The 17,019-nt window shown below is 40.6% G+C and overlaps 1 protein-coding gene across 3 annotated transcripts in view; it reads right to left on the bottom strand.

Annotated features, from left to right (window-relative positions):
• The window catches only part of LOC105938069 (glutamate receptor ionotropic, NMDA 2B), a 207,420-nt gene extending 191,264 nt beyond the window's left edge, over positions 1-16,156 (bottom strand). The window contains exons 1-3 of one of the 3 annotated variants that reach the window (XM_021307125.2): positions 15,188-16,156; positions 7,340-7,475; positions 6,796-6,898 (exon numbers count right to left, since the gene is read on the bottom strand). In XM_021307125.2, the coding sequence (XP_021162800.2) occupies positions 6,796-6,822 (27 nt within the window). In that variant the 5' untranslated portion in view covers positions 6,823-6,898; positions 7,340-7,475; positions 15,188-16,156. Of the gene's footprint in view, positions 1-6,795; positions 6,899-7,339; positions 7,476-13,508; positions 13,727-15,187 lie in introns of those variants that run through there. The other 2 variants (XM_021307126.2, XM_012879685.3) reach the window with 2 other exon arrangements.
• Positions 16,157-17,019: the final 863 nt, after the last annotated feature.

Raw genomic sequence — 17,019 nt, 5'->3', positions numbered from 1 at the left:
ATTGTCGGTGTCAAGATAGCTGCCAGTCAAAACAGCTAAAATCTTTTAACAAACCATCTCTACATTTCTCTACAAGCCCTTTTACTGAGATGTCAGGGAAAGTATCAGCGTTACTAGAGGTTTCTAGTGAGTAAACGCTCTGATATGTGGCTGTTAAAGTTTTTGTAGATTGGTTTATTTAATTACTAACGGTTGGTCTTTGATCACGCCAAGCTGCCGCTTTATTGCGAGGCATCGCAGAGGTTCAGGCTCGGTCCGCCATTATTTAATTTTGATTTACCAATTAAGCAAACAGTTCTGCGATACTGTCGCCAGATGGCGCCATGTCTGTTTATATGTGCTAATCGTGCCTGGCGCTGGGGCTATATTTATCCACAAAAAGGACCACCAAAACATTATCAGAATGGAGGCTTGGTGTGTATATAACTTATTTTATCATGATCAAATGATCTTTGAGCCTTTTTTAAGCATATAATGTGGCTATATATCTTTAAACATACTTTTTACTAAGCCCTCATTTCTCCATGAAGATTTTTGCTTTTTTTTGGTCTGATGCAATATGCTAATCTTTAAGCCTGTGTTTTATTAGCTGGAGGTTTAAATATATATATAATTAACAGAACTGATGGCTTTAAAACATAATCAGTCTGTGTTAATCTATATAATGTGTTCCACTTAGTAAAGTGAGTTACTGAAATAAACAAGCTTTTCAAAAATATTCAAATTCTAATTTATTGAACATGACTGTGTAAACCTCTGAATATCCTTAGATCAGCTCGTTATACTCGCACTATTGATCAGCTAAGGGCAGCATGGCAAAAGAGTCAAATAATTTGAATGGTAACCGTTTAAGAGTTATTTTGAATATAAATCTAACAGGTGAATAGTCTATAGTTTTTCCTTTAGGATATTTCTTTTAATTTTTAATAAAAAACGGTTAGATCGTGCTTTGTGTTTTTATTTTAAATATACGTGTAACTACCACGACATTGTGGAACTTTGACGTCATACCCAGAGATCCTCATAATGGCCCATACCTCACAGCAGGTAAGATATTAACTGTTCAAAAGCTTTTCACAGAACATTACTTTAGCAATACAACTTAGCCATGTATAGCATGAAACCCAAATAGCTGCATATGTTTCAGTGCCACTTCAAGTTACAGCACACGTATGTGAAATTATGTTTGCGTTATTAGCCGGTTGCAATCATATATGGCTTCAGCCCCACAGCAAAGCAATAAACACCCTGCACCGTTACTCCTCGAGGTGCAAGTACAAGTGTTTCCTGTCAATCATGGCTGCATAAAAATGCTGACCCCTGGCATTCATGCAGCAAAAACAAATCATTCACCTGCCTCTACAGCCCAACCTCTGGCTAAGAGCAGAAAACGGCAACCCAGGGGAGGCAGAGCTCAGATAAATACATGTACATACTTACAGTGAGGAGTTGGGGTAAGGTGGACGTGGACAAAAACAGACAAACAACATAATCTTGTAGCGTCAGCACACACACAGTCCCACACATGAATGGTTAGTTATGATATCCATGGAAGAAGAACAGAAACATTGATAGAAAATGCTGCAAAAGCTCTCATCAAGATCACAAGCCTGCCTCTTTGGTTTAATTCAGTCTAAATTTACAACAATGAAAATAAAAAAGACGGCACAGTCTCGCTGCATCCAGCACGTGTTGACACTAATGCCAAATCAGGTAAAACAAACAAAAAATGATGAGTTCGTTGTGGTTCAGTTCACATAATCAAGAACTCATTTAGGCACTAGATCTACCCAACAACTGGAGCACAAACATTGACAGCACCTGAAGCCTCCTCACAGCAGCGTCTGAGCATGTGCCAGAAAACAACAGATGCCACCAAAGCAAATGTTGGAAGTGCAGCGCTCAGCTAATGATGGGATCTGCAGGCTGTTTTCCAGGTGACTTATGTTGCTGCGTCTCAGCTGGGGGGCAGGGATGAGTGAAGCTCCATCGATCTGGTGTTTTGCAGCCTGATCGATCCTGCCACACGGTTCCTAGCAGTAGTATTTAGGTCAAGTCAAAGCATGTGGGGTCAAATTTAATTAATGCTAATGAGCGTAAGATATGATCAGACTAAAATTAACAACCAACTGGGGACTTGCACCACATTATTGCGCTGCAACCTTTTAGAAGATTTTTCCGTAAAGCTAAGAAGCATCAGTGACTCCTAACATGCTCAGTGCTGTTGGTGTTCAATAACCTGAAACTTTTTGGGCAATAAGAACTATGAGATGGATTAAATTTTCCCACACACCTCAATGTAACTGTGGAGATCATTCAGCCAAAAATGGTTCTATTGCTTTCTTGACATCTAAAGAGATAAGTGCTCTGGTCCTAATGGTAGATGTATTCTTGCTGAAAATGTACGGTATGTAGACAAAGCAGAATGTTTACGAGTGGAAGTAAAGTTGGAAATCCCATTTTCTACTACTACACCTGAATATAAACATATCCGGTACAAAGAAAGAAGCAGCTAAAGCCAGCAGTGGATGCTGGTCTTTGTGATACATGTCTTTGTTTCAGAGGTAGCTTTTTCTGGTAAAAAATGGAACCATCTCCTCTAGGATGTTACGTAGCAACGATGCATCCGTTCGTAAGCCTCAGGAGGAGATTTTGTGCTAAACATTTAAAGTCGTCTTCTATGATTTACTCAGACTTTACTTTCCCGTAAATGTGACGGCATCCCTCCAATATTTGCCAGCAGAAACCCGCTAATAATTATTTTGGTTTTTATCAAAGGTCATCATCGCTCATGTTTCACACGATCCCAAAGTTGTTTCAGAAAATAACAATTAAATAAAATTATACACGACAATGGAGCCACTGACAGTGTCTCACTATAATCCATGAAAACATGGGTGTAAAAAGGGAATACACATTGGCAAAGGTTGTGAAGTGACTCAAAGCCCAAGGGCACATATGTATACTTGAATCAGCTCCTAGCTAACATTTCAGATCAGGCCTAATCCATAATAAACACCAAATGAGTTTGTTATGACTTTATAGCAGCAGAAATGCAGTCACGGTATGAAGGTCCTTCTGCTCAGGATTTTAGCCAGAAAATCTTACTTCCTTCATAATCAAACACTAGCAACAATTGTCCTCATATTATCTAAATCTGAATATAAGAACTGTATCAGTTAATCACAGTTCATGTTCTAAATACAGTAAAGCTCAAAATTATTTACACCCCTGGTAGATTTAAGTTTAAAGTTATTTTTTATTGCGTCCAGCACATTTTTTCCCACTAGAACTATTTATTTATTTATTTTTCATTTTTAAGCAGCCCAGCCAGAGTCCCTACTAGAATCTGTGGAGAAAGTTAAAGATAAGAGTGAAGGCAAAGAGGCAGGGCTGGTCCAAGGTTGTGTGGGGCCGTAAGAAGAATTAAATTTGGGGCCTCTCAAACGCCGTCTTAACACAGATTTGGTGCAATCTGGGAAAGGGGGCCATGTGTAATTGGCTGATCCTAAAAGCAATCAGGCATAATTGGTTATTTTTTGCAGAGATATATTTGTGAACAAACAAGGAAAAGATTAAACTCGGAGCAACAGACTGTAGCTATGGTAACACAACCATCAAAGAATGTGGATCACGCTTTTCCAAAGTAAACTTGCCTATTCCTTTAAAAAAAAAAAATTAAAATACTAAAACAATCTTTTAATTTATCTCTACTGAAACCATCAACTAAAATTTAATAGTATTCATATTCTCAATTAAATTTTTTAGATGTATGGTACCTCAAGCTCTTATGGGAGGCCCTTACAGGTTAGGTGGCCTTGGGCCAACTCTGCAAAGAGGTCTTCCCATGGCAAAGATTTGTGGTCAAAAATAGCACTGGGATCATGCAAAAAGCTGCTCAGCAATTCTGCTCAGGATTTGACCGCTGTAATGCCAATCTATACCCTCTTATCCGTGCAGGGTGGGGTTGGTGGGGGGTGCTGGTACCTATCTTCAGCGGTCAATGGGGGAGAGTGTGCCATTAATTACCCGGTTTATCTATCTTTTTTTCCCCTGATTCTTTCCTGTCTCTTTATCCATCTAAGGCTTCCTAATTCCCTGATCCTTTGTCCAGTGCTCTAACTTAAGAAGAATCTTTTCTTTAAAATAAAAAAAAAATGTATTACAGAAAACATGAAAGCAAAGTGAAATGAAAAACTCTGATTCTCTTAAATGAAATGCAGCGTAACACTAGACGTTTGAGCAGAAGGGTGTAACCCCACACTAAAAGGAGAAAACAGAGGAGGAGCTGATTTATCTCACTGTTACACCCCAAAGCAGAAATGTGTGGTGAACTGAATTCTGTGCATCAGCAGAGAGAGGAAGAAGGGCGACCCTGGGAAAAAAAAAAAAAAACATATCTTTCACACATCGAAGATTGCCGCCTCAGTGTATTTCACCGGTTTATTATCTATGACTGATGACACGGCTACCCGGAGTCTGAATGGGAGGCTCTCGTTGAATGGATTTGACTGAAAAATGATTGAAAAGCCACACTGCAGTTAATTAATGGCACTGGGTTTTGCTGCTATAATGAGAGGGCCGGGATCCTATTAGCTTAGGTACACAAGGGTTGGAGAAAAGGGCTTTTAGGAAGAAATTAAAAAAAAAAGCTCATGAGACATTATTATTCTAATAAGTTCTCAGTCTATTTTTTTTCTATACCTTTTACCTACCAGCTTCATGGTAGGTAAAATGTTCAACTCCATTAACACTCCCAATAATGAGAAGTTGGTAATCTGTAACTGTAAGCATGGCTCTCTTTTCTTATTATTATTGCAAAAACAGCGGTAGGGCATAAATGAGCTACAACATCTATATGGTAATACCTTCTGACGTAAGGCGATAGTAGGAAAAGCGCCACGTCAGCACCAGCTGAAGCCGCTGTGTGACTTTCTGCTAACGGCAGAGGGCCGACACCGAGGCACTTCATTACAAAGCCGCTGGCCGAGGCAGCTACTTAAAGTAATGGGAGGAACTGTGCCCTGGCACTGCTTTCGGGCGCACTCTCTCACGCACTGCCTGCATACTCCATTACCCCCACCGCCACTCCAAGTTCCTGCTCTCCCCACAATCGCTGGCTCCCATCTCTTACTAAAGAAAAAAAAACTAAGAAAATTCATTCCTTCCTCCCGCACCTTTGCCACAAGACTCATGCCTCTTCAACGTCTCACAGCTGATTAATAGTGTGTGGAGAGGAGAAGGAGGGAACTGGAGGGAAGGAGGGAGGACTGAGTTAGGAAAGGTACAGGGTGTTAGATAAGTAGTCGGCGAAAGCACTTCAATGGAGTGTTTAATACAGCTTGGTACTGGAGAAAAATAGATGTGGGGAAAAATGATGGAATGTACTGACATGATAATGACCTCTCGCTGCGAATGTATTTGACCTTTGTAATTTAACAAAAATGTCTCCCCTTTCGTCCTGTCATACAAAACATACAGTCTCCTGGTTTTTCACACACATCCCCTACCCACACGTTCGGCTCGTTACGACCACAAACTTTAATACATCTTGTTGGGATTTCATGTGCTAGGCCAACGCGAAGCAGCGTTTCATCATGAAGTGGGTAGAAAGCGGTACGTGGTTTTTATAAGGAAAACTCTAGTGTGTGGCGTTCATTTATAACCATCCCTCTTTTCTCTGATACTCCAAAATGAAATTCAACTGCCTTCAGGAATCGTCTGGTAAGGAAATAGTGAGTAATTAAAATAAGAGTGGAAGTCAAAATCCTTCCGGAGTTGTGTGTAAGGTTTGCCAGGAGCCATGCAGGTGCCGCCCAGCTAACGATTTGGAAAAGGCAGCTATTGTTAGATGAGACCAAAATTGAGCATTGTGGCCCGCATGCAAAACGCTTCGGTGTGATGGAACACCAACACCGCGCGCCAACCTGAACACATCATCCATGCAAAAAGCAGCATGGAGGCGGCAGCATCATGCTACGGGAATGCCGTTCTTCAGCAGATACTGGGAAGCTGGTCAGAGTTGACCAGAAGATGGAAGAAGCTAAATACAGGACCGTCCTGGATGAAAACCCGTCAGAGGCTGCAAAAGACATGAGACTGGGGTGGAGGTGCACCTTCCAGCAGGACAACGACCCTAAACATACAGCCACTGCTACAATGGTGTGGGGTTCAGATTAAAACGTGTTACGCAATCCAGTCAAAACCCAGACCTAAAGCTAATTGAGACTATGTGGCGAGGCATGGAAACTGACGTTCACAGATGATCTTCAGCCAATTTGACTGATCTTAAGTCATTTTGCAGAGAAAAATGGGAGACACTGTACACACTCAGTTCATGAACATATCTAGTATGAGTTCCTGTCGAAATACTCTCACACTTTGACCACAAGCTCCCAAGCAACAAATCCTTTAATTGCCTGATCAATGCAAGCAGAGCGAAGGAAAAGAGGCCAATAGTCGATGTGGCCTCTGGTCTGACCGTGCATTCACGCACTTGATGTGTGCCATTGATCAAAGTGCGCACCATGCTACGAACCAAGGCTTAAACCATTAGTCTGCCGGCTCCACCTTGAACTATTGCTGTGACCCTCAAGCAAACCTGGCGTGAGAAACAAAGCAAATAAAGGCCCAGAAGAGTCTCAGAACATCATCGCAGAGCTTAAAGACAAGAAGCAGCAGACGCAAAAAAAATAAAAATAAAATGCAGCAGAGAGAAGACAGGTTGTTACAGAGGGTCTCCACGGGCACGAGAAAAACGGTGGAAGGAGGCCTCACGCATCGACATGGTCATACCTCGTGTTTTGCCAGCCAAAGTCTCATCCCAGCTTCTCAGAAGTAGCATGGTGGTACAGCCTGGGACTCCTCTCTCCCTTTCATAGCCTCAGACTGAGGGAGGCTGGAAAAATCAACATCAACAAAAAGACAATATGAGTATTAAACTGTAGCAGCTCCTGGATTTTAGAGGCATTCAGGTTGATGGAGTTTTGCTTAATAACAGCGACTGAATAAAAGCGACGCAGCTTCTTTTGTTAACAGAGAACAAGTGTGTCTTTGAAACATAATGGCTGTGGTTTCAAAAGAAAACTCCTCAGAAGGCTCATGCCCGCTTTGTTTTGTATTGTGCACTTTGTGTCGCTTGCTTTAACCAGCTTCGCTTTATCAAAAACAAGTTTACATCTACGACATAAGCTGAGTTTCGATGAAGCAGATCCAGATGCTCATGAATCGGTAAGTTTAAGAACGAGACGCCCCCTTCTGCATTCATCCATCCTGCTCCTAATCCCACCTTTTTATGTAGCGTCAGCTGTAAACAATGAATTAGTAATGACGAACTTACAGCCGTTTAAGGGAAAATCCTCAGACGGTCAAGAGGGCACAGCATCAATGTTGAGGTAATTGCACTCCACTGGAGCAGCGTCACTTCTCCTCGGCAAAGACGCTCGGAGAATCTTGTTTTTCTTACGTCTGCCACTCTGTTATTGCAAAGGGAACAAGGAGAGGACAGAGGGTTAGAAACAGGTCGCACTCGTTTAAGACTCTAACAAAGCCGCAATGTGCTTTGACATGGTGTGCAATCTCTGAGCTGCTCCCCTTAGAATAAATTAATCAGGTTAAATTGGGGGACGGCTTAATACATACAACTCAGAAGTTAAATGCTTAGTTTAACTGGGTTCCTACGCAGTTTTGTCTTGAAAAGTTTGGAGTGCCCTTTTTATCTTTTTCCAAACCTGGACATGTGTTAAAAAAATACAATTATTTTCACCCGACGACTGCTTGATACAGGCATCAGACCCCTCTTGGGTGGACAGACAGATGAAAAGGTTTCCAGCTTACATTTCTGTTTATCTGTAGGCCTTTTTATTTTGATTCATATCTATAATCTTGACCTTTATCTCTGAGTTTTATGACCAGCCCACTTATCATTTTTGGTAATTGCAAAACAAACCACTCAAAAGGGGGGAAATGCCCTACACTTTTGACCATCATGTTATTTTACCACTGGATTTTTCAAAGTAGTCCCAAGGCTGAACCAGGTCAGGTTTAGACGGTGAAAAGGTAATGGAAATTCCTATTTATTCATTTTGCCCTGTGAAAGTGTCACTGATCAAAAATTGGGATTAAAAAGTATCTGTGTATAACCTAGGACAACCTTGTTAACATTTTTTTCCAAATATTGCCAAATTCTCCTGATTCATGTTTGGCCAAAATATGAAAAAAGTGTAAAATGGCTCTTTGTCAAATTGCTGGATGGAGACAACACTTCAGCAGCGAGCTGTTTTAATGCTTTGTGGGGAAAAAAAGATAATAAAACTCAGCTATGAAAATGTGTTGCACTCAAATATATAAAAAACAAATGGAAATATAAAAAAATAAAAAAGATGGAAAGCATTCAGAAGTGTTAAACTTTTAAAAAGTAAAATTCTGATTTTAGAACCCTCTCTACATTGCTGTTTTTAAAAAAATAATAATAATAATAATAAATAAATATAAAAATAAAAATAATTTTAAAGTACTAACTCCAAAAGTCAATGCAGGTTAGGAAAAATGATCTAATAAAGCTGATACATATCTCATATTTGACAAACAAGAGTCCAAACAGGAACGTCTACTCTGAGAGGCCATTTGGAGCCATACTTTAGGTGAATAAATGATTAAGTGAAAAATGTTAATGAATAATGAAGCAGTCTCTGCGGGGTAACAGATTGTTCTTTTCATATTTAATAGATGGATGGGCCCCACAGAACTGAGATGAAATGCACATGATCCCTAATAAACCTAAACACATGCGCCGGCTCACAATGAACATGGAAAATTCAACAGGGGCTTGAAAGTGAATGAAAACAGAATGTTTTTGCAGCGCTCAAGTGAAGTTCAGAGGCAGGTTTTGAACCTTTTGTTCTTAGCTCGGTCCTAATCTTGTAAAGAGGCCTAAATGCATTTCTGTGCACTCTGTGTACATCATTTCTCATGGACAGTGTCTCTGTCGATGCGAGTCCTCTTAATCAGCTCCGATGAATTATTGAATAGCCTTTTTATATCAGATCATGACCCATATTCTGCTCTCTTGAAGTGAATATGCAGCCGATAAAATCCGGATGTACTTTTTTTGAGTCGTCCCACACAGGTTCCCAGCTCGATCCGTAACGGGTGACGGAACTGAGACGCACGCGGCCCTGTTACGAGCTTCAGACGGAGCTCTGTGGACTGATTCTCTCATTTAGAACAAGATGATGGATGAGGTCGCCCTGCAGCGCGCGCACCTAAAGTGAATCTGAGGTGTTGGGTTTTTAAGCTTGCTCTACGCAGACGGTTCTGATGCGCACTGTCAGAAGTGGCAGTGAATTAGGACGCTCTGATCCCTAGAAGGCACAGAGTGGAAGCCAGTGGAATACAAAACACCTGACGGAGGGGTTACTGCTGGCCCCCGTCGATGGCGGGTGCAGCGCTGAGAGCCACAGAAAGCAGTAGCTTTGTTGTCTCATTAGGCAGCAGAGAGCCAGAGTGAAAATCAGTAGGAAGAGGGGATAGGATTATGAATCTCCTTAGCCCCTGCTGTCTCCTCCCTAGCCCGTTTATCAATGATGACTGCAAACGTGGGGCCTATAAAATCTCTTAAAGGGAGAGTTCAGATTATTTCAATGGTAAATGTATAAGCAGTTCATATTGTGCCTGCAGTCAAAAAGTTGCACGGCATCTCTATTTCATGAAAATTTAGGTACATTTTTGTCCCATATGCTGAAGCTGACCCCTTTCTCACTAATAATCAACTAGCGGGGCAAAGACCAATGCAGACTTGGATTATTGTAGCAAACTCCAGTTTTAACAACGTTGTGGCCATTTTTACAAACATTGTTTCAGAACCGTCAAGCTTGAAATTAAATGGTTATTAACAGACAAGTCCATGATTATTTACACCTGATATGAACCTAAGTGGTGGGGACACTGCCAATTATTCTCCCTGTGAAACAGACGTTAAGCTTTTCGGCCCAAAGTAACTACCTGATTAAATAAATGACTAAAAATCAATAAAATAAGGTTTGCATAAACTGCTTTGGTATATTGGGATTGGATTTCTTTTTTCAAGAAAGTGTAAGTGTCCTTTGGTATCACCTCCTCTCTATCTAGTTATTGGCTTTAGTGACTGGAATAGGGGTCTGCAACCTTTACAAGTCAAAGAAACCTTTTTGCTTTCACTCCTATCGAATAAAAACGGTCCAGATCAGCAAAACCTACCCAACCCTTCTAAAAAAAAACACTGCTTATCAAGCTTTGCCAGAGCAGTTTAAAGCGATGTTTGGTTTATGGTAAAAGTTTTATTTACTATTATCCATTTTTAGGTTATTTTTATGACTGTTTTATAACCATTTTTAGGTTATAGAAAAGAGAAATCTAACGTTTAAAGCAAGCGAATCAATGCATTTTTAACGGAATATTTCACTTTTAAAGAGAATCAAGAAAAAGTTATATATGACCTAAGGACAAAAAAAGAAAGAAATTATGAAAAACATGTGCAGATACTGAATGAAAGTAAAGAAAACACCTAACCTTCTTGCAACTTTATTTCTAAAAACACTGCTCGGCTCGCTAGTCTTTTTTGGCCAAGTTAACAAGAGCCACTTTGGAGGGTCTAAAGTACCACATGCAGGCTGTTGACCGATGGTCTGGGAATCAAACAAATCCCATTGTTTACAAAATTAGTATGCCAAGACGATTTTTCAAGAGAGTAAATATTAAGTGCTTTTAAACTTTTAACAGAGTCATGCTCAAGAAAATTCCTATCATTTTGAGCTCTGTTCATAGATGTTTGGCAGATTTCTTTGGGAATGTAATTTGACACTGACAAATCCTAGAGCTAGCTATATAAGAGTGCCTCAGTTCTTAGAACACCATGGATTTATTGTTCAGTCAAAGAGATGGCGATGCTTTATGAAATTATATTAATTTCTGAGGAACTACAAACTGGTTAAAACAACAACTGTAGTGTCAAAATAGCAGCTTATGTCTTTGCTTTGTAAAAATCTAGATTAATTTTTGCCTCAGAGACTAAACCAGGGCCCTCTCAGACTAGCATTTAGCTAGCACTTTGCTAGCTAGACATTACAGAATTCCCATTCTAGCGAGCTAAACACTAGCATTTATCTAGCCTTTTGCTTGTCTGAAAGAGGCAGAGACTAAGTGCACTTGTACCACCTGACAAAAATTAAATTTCTAACTTCATAAGGATTTAGGCAAACTCTATTTTATGAATATTGAAGGTGTTATGACATTGCCATTGGATGGTTATTCACACAGGATACAGTGGTAGGAGGTGGTGCATTACCAGTTATCTTCCCTGTGCACTGAAAATGAATCATGTGCTTTTCCGGTCAGTGTAAACATTTGATTTAAAAAAAAAAAAAGTTATGTGGAATATAAGTCTAAAAAATGTTTAAAATTCTATATCCATTTGGCATTTTTTAGATTGGAGCTTTTAAAAGTAGTAGAAGTCTATTTTGGTCTTTCCCCTTGTCAGACTAGGCTTTGTGCTGCATTCCAGTTGTCCTCTGCAATCAGAATTTTCTAATCCTGAGTCAGAAATTTCAATTGAAACGGTCCCTGAAGTTGAAATTACGAGTCAGAATGTTGGTGCTACAGGACCATACCCGACTTCCACCTTCATGATTGCTCCTACTCCCAGTGACATTGAGTTAAACTCCACAGTTTGACTCTTTTTAGAAGTTCTCTGTTATTTACGCATGTAACAGTTAGTAAGTTATGCAGGTAAAGTGTGACTTTAAAATGTATTGTGAGACTCAGGTTGGCATCCTGTTTTTTTTCCTACTGTCTGACAAGAGGGAAACTGGAACTGGCGACTGGCCATTTTCAAGCTCTGAGGTAAATGGATCACACCATTGGCTTCAGCATCTGGGACAAGAACTAATCCAGATTTATACAAACTGAAAATACTAATAAAGACCCAAATTAAAATGAACTCCCAAGATGATCGCCTCTCCAACTTTATGTAAGTCTGCTTACTTCTTACTTTAAATGTGTTCCAAATAACTAGTGGAAAACAGTTGACCCAGGTGTAAGAAGCATCTTTTTCAAGGTTCGAGCACTAAGAAGTCCACATCTACATCCATTTTTACTCCTTTGACCTCTATTGCATATTTTCAAGACAGCACAACAAACATTACTCTTGACCATAGAAGACTGCCCAGGACAGTTTCCGTAATCATTACAGCAGCGAGATGTGTAGGAGCAGAGCTTGCACACAAGATGTCCATTTTACAGCGTGGCAGCGGCGGTGACAGCTTTGACAGACTACCTGAGCTATAGTACCCATCTGCGAAAAGGCTGCGGACGGTCACATGTGTGCCAGGGAGCAGCTAGCAGAATGGGTAATAGACCCTGAGTTTATGAGAGCAGGTCCCAGGTGGGTTTTACAGGTGTGACGCCACAACCTTGACTGAGCAGGCACACACACACACAAAACCAAACACCCTGTCAGACAAATGATTGGAAAGTTAATCAGAGAAACAGGGTCAATCACTGCTGCACTTGCGGTAGATGGATGGACAATGGAGCCTGTGTGTGTCTATGATGGGAGAAAGTGATGAATATAATGGCTTTGAATGTGCATTGTGTGGCAGATATAGAGTAGGAATGTGATTCTGGAGTAATGTCATTATTACGGCCAAACCGTTAAAGCTATTTGGGTTTTGTTGGAATAACATCAGATAAGAAAAAAATCGCTCTGAGAAAAGGAAAGTGTACTCTTTTTCTTCGTGCACATTATTTTATTGATCTACGTATAAAAGTGCATCCATCCTGCACTGGGCTACATTCCTCTTTTCTTTGCTTCCTGTCAAGAACAAGTGGCTCTACAGAGCGAGGATTTGTGACGGAAATTATTTTGACATTTGAAGTAAATTTTTTACACGGCTAGACACTCCGGATTACTATTTAATCTTAATTCTCATTAATTAAAAAGGAGAACCGAAGGCAAAATTGGGGGAGAAAAAAAATAAAAATGATGAGAAGGTAAAGTGCAAGGGCTATAAATGATGTCAACAATCAACCAGCATCTAGCACTTAGACTGTGACAGGTCTGTAGACCCCCCCCCCCCCCACAAACACACACACACACACAGACACACATACACGTGTATATATATATATATATATATATATATATATATATACATATATATATATATATATATATCTATATATATATATATATATATATATATATATATCTATATACATATAGATATATATATATCTATATATATATATATACATCATATATATATATATCTATATATATATATATATATATCTATATTATATATATATATATATATATATATATAATATATATGCATGCCTGTATGTGTGTGTTTCTGGGAGTGGGAGTGTGTGTGTGTTCAAGACAAATGATATTTATGTAAATATCCACATCAGCTCTTTACCATCCACAAACAGCAGTAGCATATGTGGATCTAGAGAAACATACTCACCTGCTGAACTCTAAACAATTAAATGCATTAAGCGTGCTGAGTTTTTGTAGGATGGAGAAATACAAAATCAAGGCCAACTAACAAAGATGTTGCTTGAGTCTTTAATCCACAGTTGTGAAATCCAGATAAGATTTAAAAGCCGAGAGACAGATTCGGTCCTTAAAAAATGTAGGGGAAAAAATTTAAAATTAAAAAAAAAATTCAAATAAGAAAATTAAAAAAATTACAAGTCCAGAATTTTGAAAATGTTTGTAGTTTTCCTGTTTTGTTTTTTATTTTTTTTATTTTTTTATTTTGTCATATAAAATCTAATCCAGGATTTAGAGGGTAATTCCACAGGAAAACATCTATATCCAGAGTCCCATTTTTCCGTCGTCTTCATTCGGTTTTAAATCTCCTTCAGAAACACAATGAAAATATGTCAAAACGAAAAAATAAATTAAAGATGAAGCTGAGCCATGTGGTTTTCTCCACTGTTGCTATTTGCGTGTATGTTTCCGTGTTTTTTCTTTTTGCTATGTCCTACACACTATACTCCAGATTGTTTGGTTACCTTGCAGTCAGCCAAAAAAAATATTCTCTCTCTTCCTCTGGATTTAAACCGTAAAGTTTAATGAATAGCAAAATTATAAAATCCAATTGCAAAATCTTCCCCCGTGATCTGTGGCAATTCTTTTTGCACTGCAAAGAAAAATAAAAAAGGAACAACGAATCAATAAGTTGGATTAGAGGGGAAGAGATGACCCGATGGTAGCAGAGGAGCGAAAACATGAATGGTGAGAGATGATTAAAGTAGGTGAGTGTGAATCCAAAAAAAAAAAAAAAAAAAGGTATAAAAGATGAGGAATTAAATCTCCTTCCAGGTGATTTTAGTCTTTAAAAAGCCTGCTTTTTTTTTCTAGTCCATTCTCTTTAGTTGTTTGTTTGTGTGTGTCTGTCTGCAGGAATGGGAGTCAGTTTGGGAAAGATGTGAGACAGAAAGAGGGAGAGAGAAGGGAGGAGGCAGAGGGGAGGAGAGAGGAAAAGAGGGCATCGAAAACGTAGCCAGAGGACTGTACAAACACAGATGACACCCCGGCAGGACGGGCTTTGAAGCAACCGAGTGACCCGGGCCATTCCTGCTCCGTCTGACCTTCACCTGATTTGATGGAAAGCTCTAAAACTGGAGCTTTTTAGCAGAAGAGGAGCTTTTGGTGGTGTGTGTCTGTCTGTGTGTGTGTGAAGCGCATGTGTGTGTGTGTGACAGGAAAACAAAAGGAACAAACATGTAGACGTGATGAAGCTGCTTTTTAATGGACACAACACAATTTTAACTATGACAAGGCAGTCAGAACATCTCAGGTCCGTGATGATGGCTGGAGAAGGTGCTCGCTCGATGAGTCACTTGGAGGGGGGGGGGGGCGTGGGGGGTGCACACAGAAATCAAGTCAAAAAACAATGATGAAAGAAGGAAGAGTGACGTAAGGAGGGCATGAGGCAGGAATCAGCTGAGAGCGGGATGGGAGGAGAGCCATGGAGATACCAAAGCGTTGCCAAGTGTGTGTGTGTGTGTGTGTGTGTGTGTCTGTGTGTGTGTGTGTGTGCGTGGATTCATGTCAAGGTGTGCTAGACACAAAAACGCCTCGCGCGCACACACGGAGAGGAAACAAAGACAGACATTGAACACTAATCAGACCTACCTATGGTTAGAGTTAAGGATCAGCCAGATAAGATGCATAAGGGAGGAAAAGAAGGGGGGAGATAGGTATAAAAGTGAAAAAGGCATAAATAGACAAAGAAAGCCAATTTAAAGGCTCTGGTGGAGCCGCTTAAAGGAAATAAATAAAACGACAGGTGGAGTCAAAAGAAAGTAGCCAAAGTTGGGGTGGGGTGGGCGAGTAGGGGGTGAGGGAGCGTGGGCTGCACGGGGAGGGAAAGCAATGGATCAGGAAGGAAGAATGGATGGAGGGGATAAAAAGAGGATAAAGAGGGGGAAAGAAAAATCCCCCTCCTCTTGTCTCTTTCTCCTTTTCTCTGTCTTTCTGCTTCTCTCTCTCTCTCTCTCTCCCTCCTTGTCTTGCTCACAAATAGAAGAAATTGTTGACCAGGTAAATGGCAAAATAGATAAGGAGACAGAGGACCGAAAGAGCGAGCAAATGAAAAGGCAAAGCACCTCCCAGCAGCGCAATGAGGAAAAAAAAGAACAAAAAACGAAAGATAAAAGCAAATACTCCAGTGGCCTCCGTTGTCTCCAGTCTGTGAGTGGAAGGGGGGATTGGCTGCTGCCAGTTGTTCCCCTTCCTCGGCTGCCTGCTGCCTTCTTCTTCTTCTTCTTCTCTCTCTCTCCTGCCAAAAAAGCACTTCCCATCCAGATGACAGAAACCGGGCACAGATGTCCTCTCCGCTCTCCCTCCTAACTCTGCTCAGACACCACACGCCCCACGCACAGGCTAGACATTATTGTTGCAGTGGCAACGGACGCCGTTACCTGTATTGCTCAGTGTGAGAGGGGGGGAAAAAGAAAAAAAAGGCATCATGGGGGGGTGGGGGGGTGCTGATGCTGCCGCTGGTAGTCAAGCACAGCCTACCTCATGAGGAAAGATACTGAGCTGGAATTGCTCTGTCTCCCCCTCTCCCGCCCATCCCTGCGAAAAGATGGGAGGAAGGGAGGTGGGCCCACTCGCTGCATTAGTATTCATTGAAAGAGAGTGTGTGTGTGTGTGTGTGTGTGTGAAAGAGAGAGAGAGTGATATGGGTAAGGTAGAAGGGTAGTGGGGGGCTTCAAATAAATGTCGAGGAACCAAACCACTGTGAAACTAATAAGAGACTGGCTCCCCCTAGAGTCAGTCGCCGACACACAAGCTCTGGGAGCTGCAGTCCCTGATATCGCAGGCTGACAGCTATTCACAAACGTCTTCGCGCCCTTTCATCTCCTTACATTTTCAGCTGTGTGTTTTACGTGAAAGACCGACACAAAGCAGTTCATAAATTGCGACGAGAAGGAAATAATTGTAATGGATTTTTTTGGTGAGATTTTTTTGCATTTCCGAATCTAAAAAAAGGGTTTTGTGTGTGTTCAGATAATCCACTGTGAAACACTGTTTTGGTGGTGGCAGCATCATGCTTGTCTCCAGTAGAGGACCGGGAAGCTGGTCAGAGTTCAGGGCCAGATGGATGTAGGTCATACAGGACAAATCCATGAAGAAAATCTGGGGACTTGGCTTGGAGGTTTAACTTCCAACTGGACAGCGAGCCTAAACATACAGCCGGTGCTACCATGAAATAGTTTAGATCAAAGCATGTTCGTGTGTCCTTATGGCACAGTCAAAGTCGAGACCTAAATCCAAGAGATGGACATTAACGTCCACAATGTGACTGAGCTTCAGCTATCTTGCAAAGACGAACCGGAAAACACTCTAAAGCTGGTAGATGCTTTAGAGTGACCTGTGGCTCTAACTTCAGTGGAAAATGATTTGAATCGTATTTTCTAATGGTGGCTGAAGACAAAAGTATGCCTAACACGTTAGATTTT

This window comes from Fundulus heteroclitus, chromosome 16, assembly GCF_011125445.2.
Source record: "Fundulus heteroclitus isolate FHET01 chromosome 16, MU-UCD_Fhet_4.1, whole genome shotgun sequence".
NCBI classification, from domain to species: Eukaryota; Metazoa; Chordata; class Actinopteri; order Cyprinodontiformes; family Fundulidae; genus Fundulus; species Fundulus heteroclitus.
This window is presented reverse-complemented; position numbering and strand designations above follow the sequence as displayed.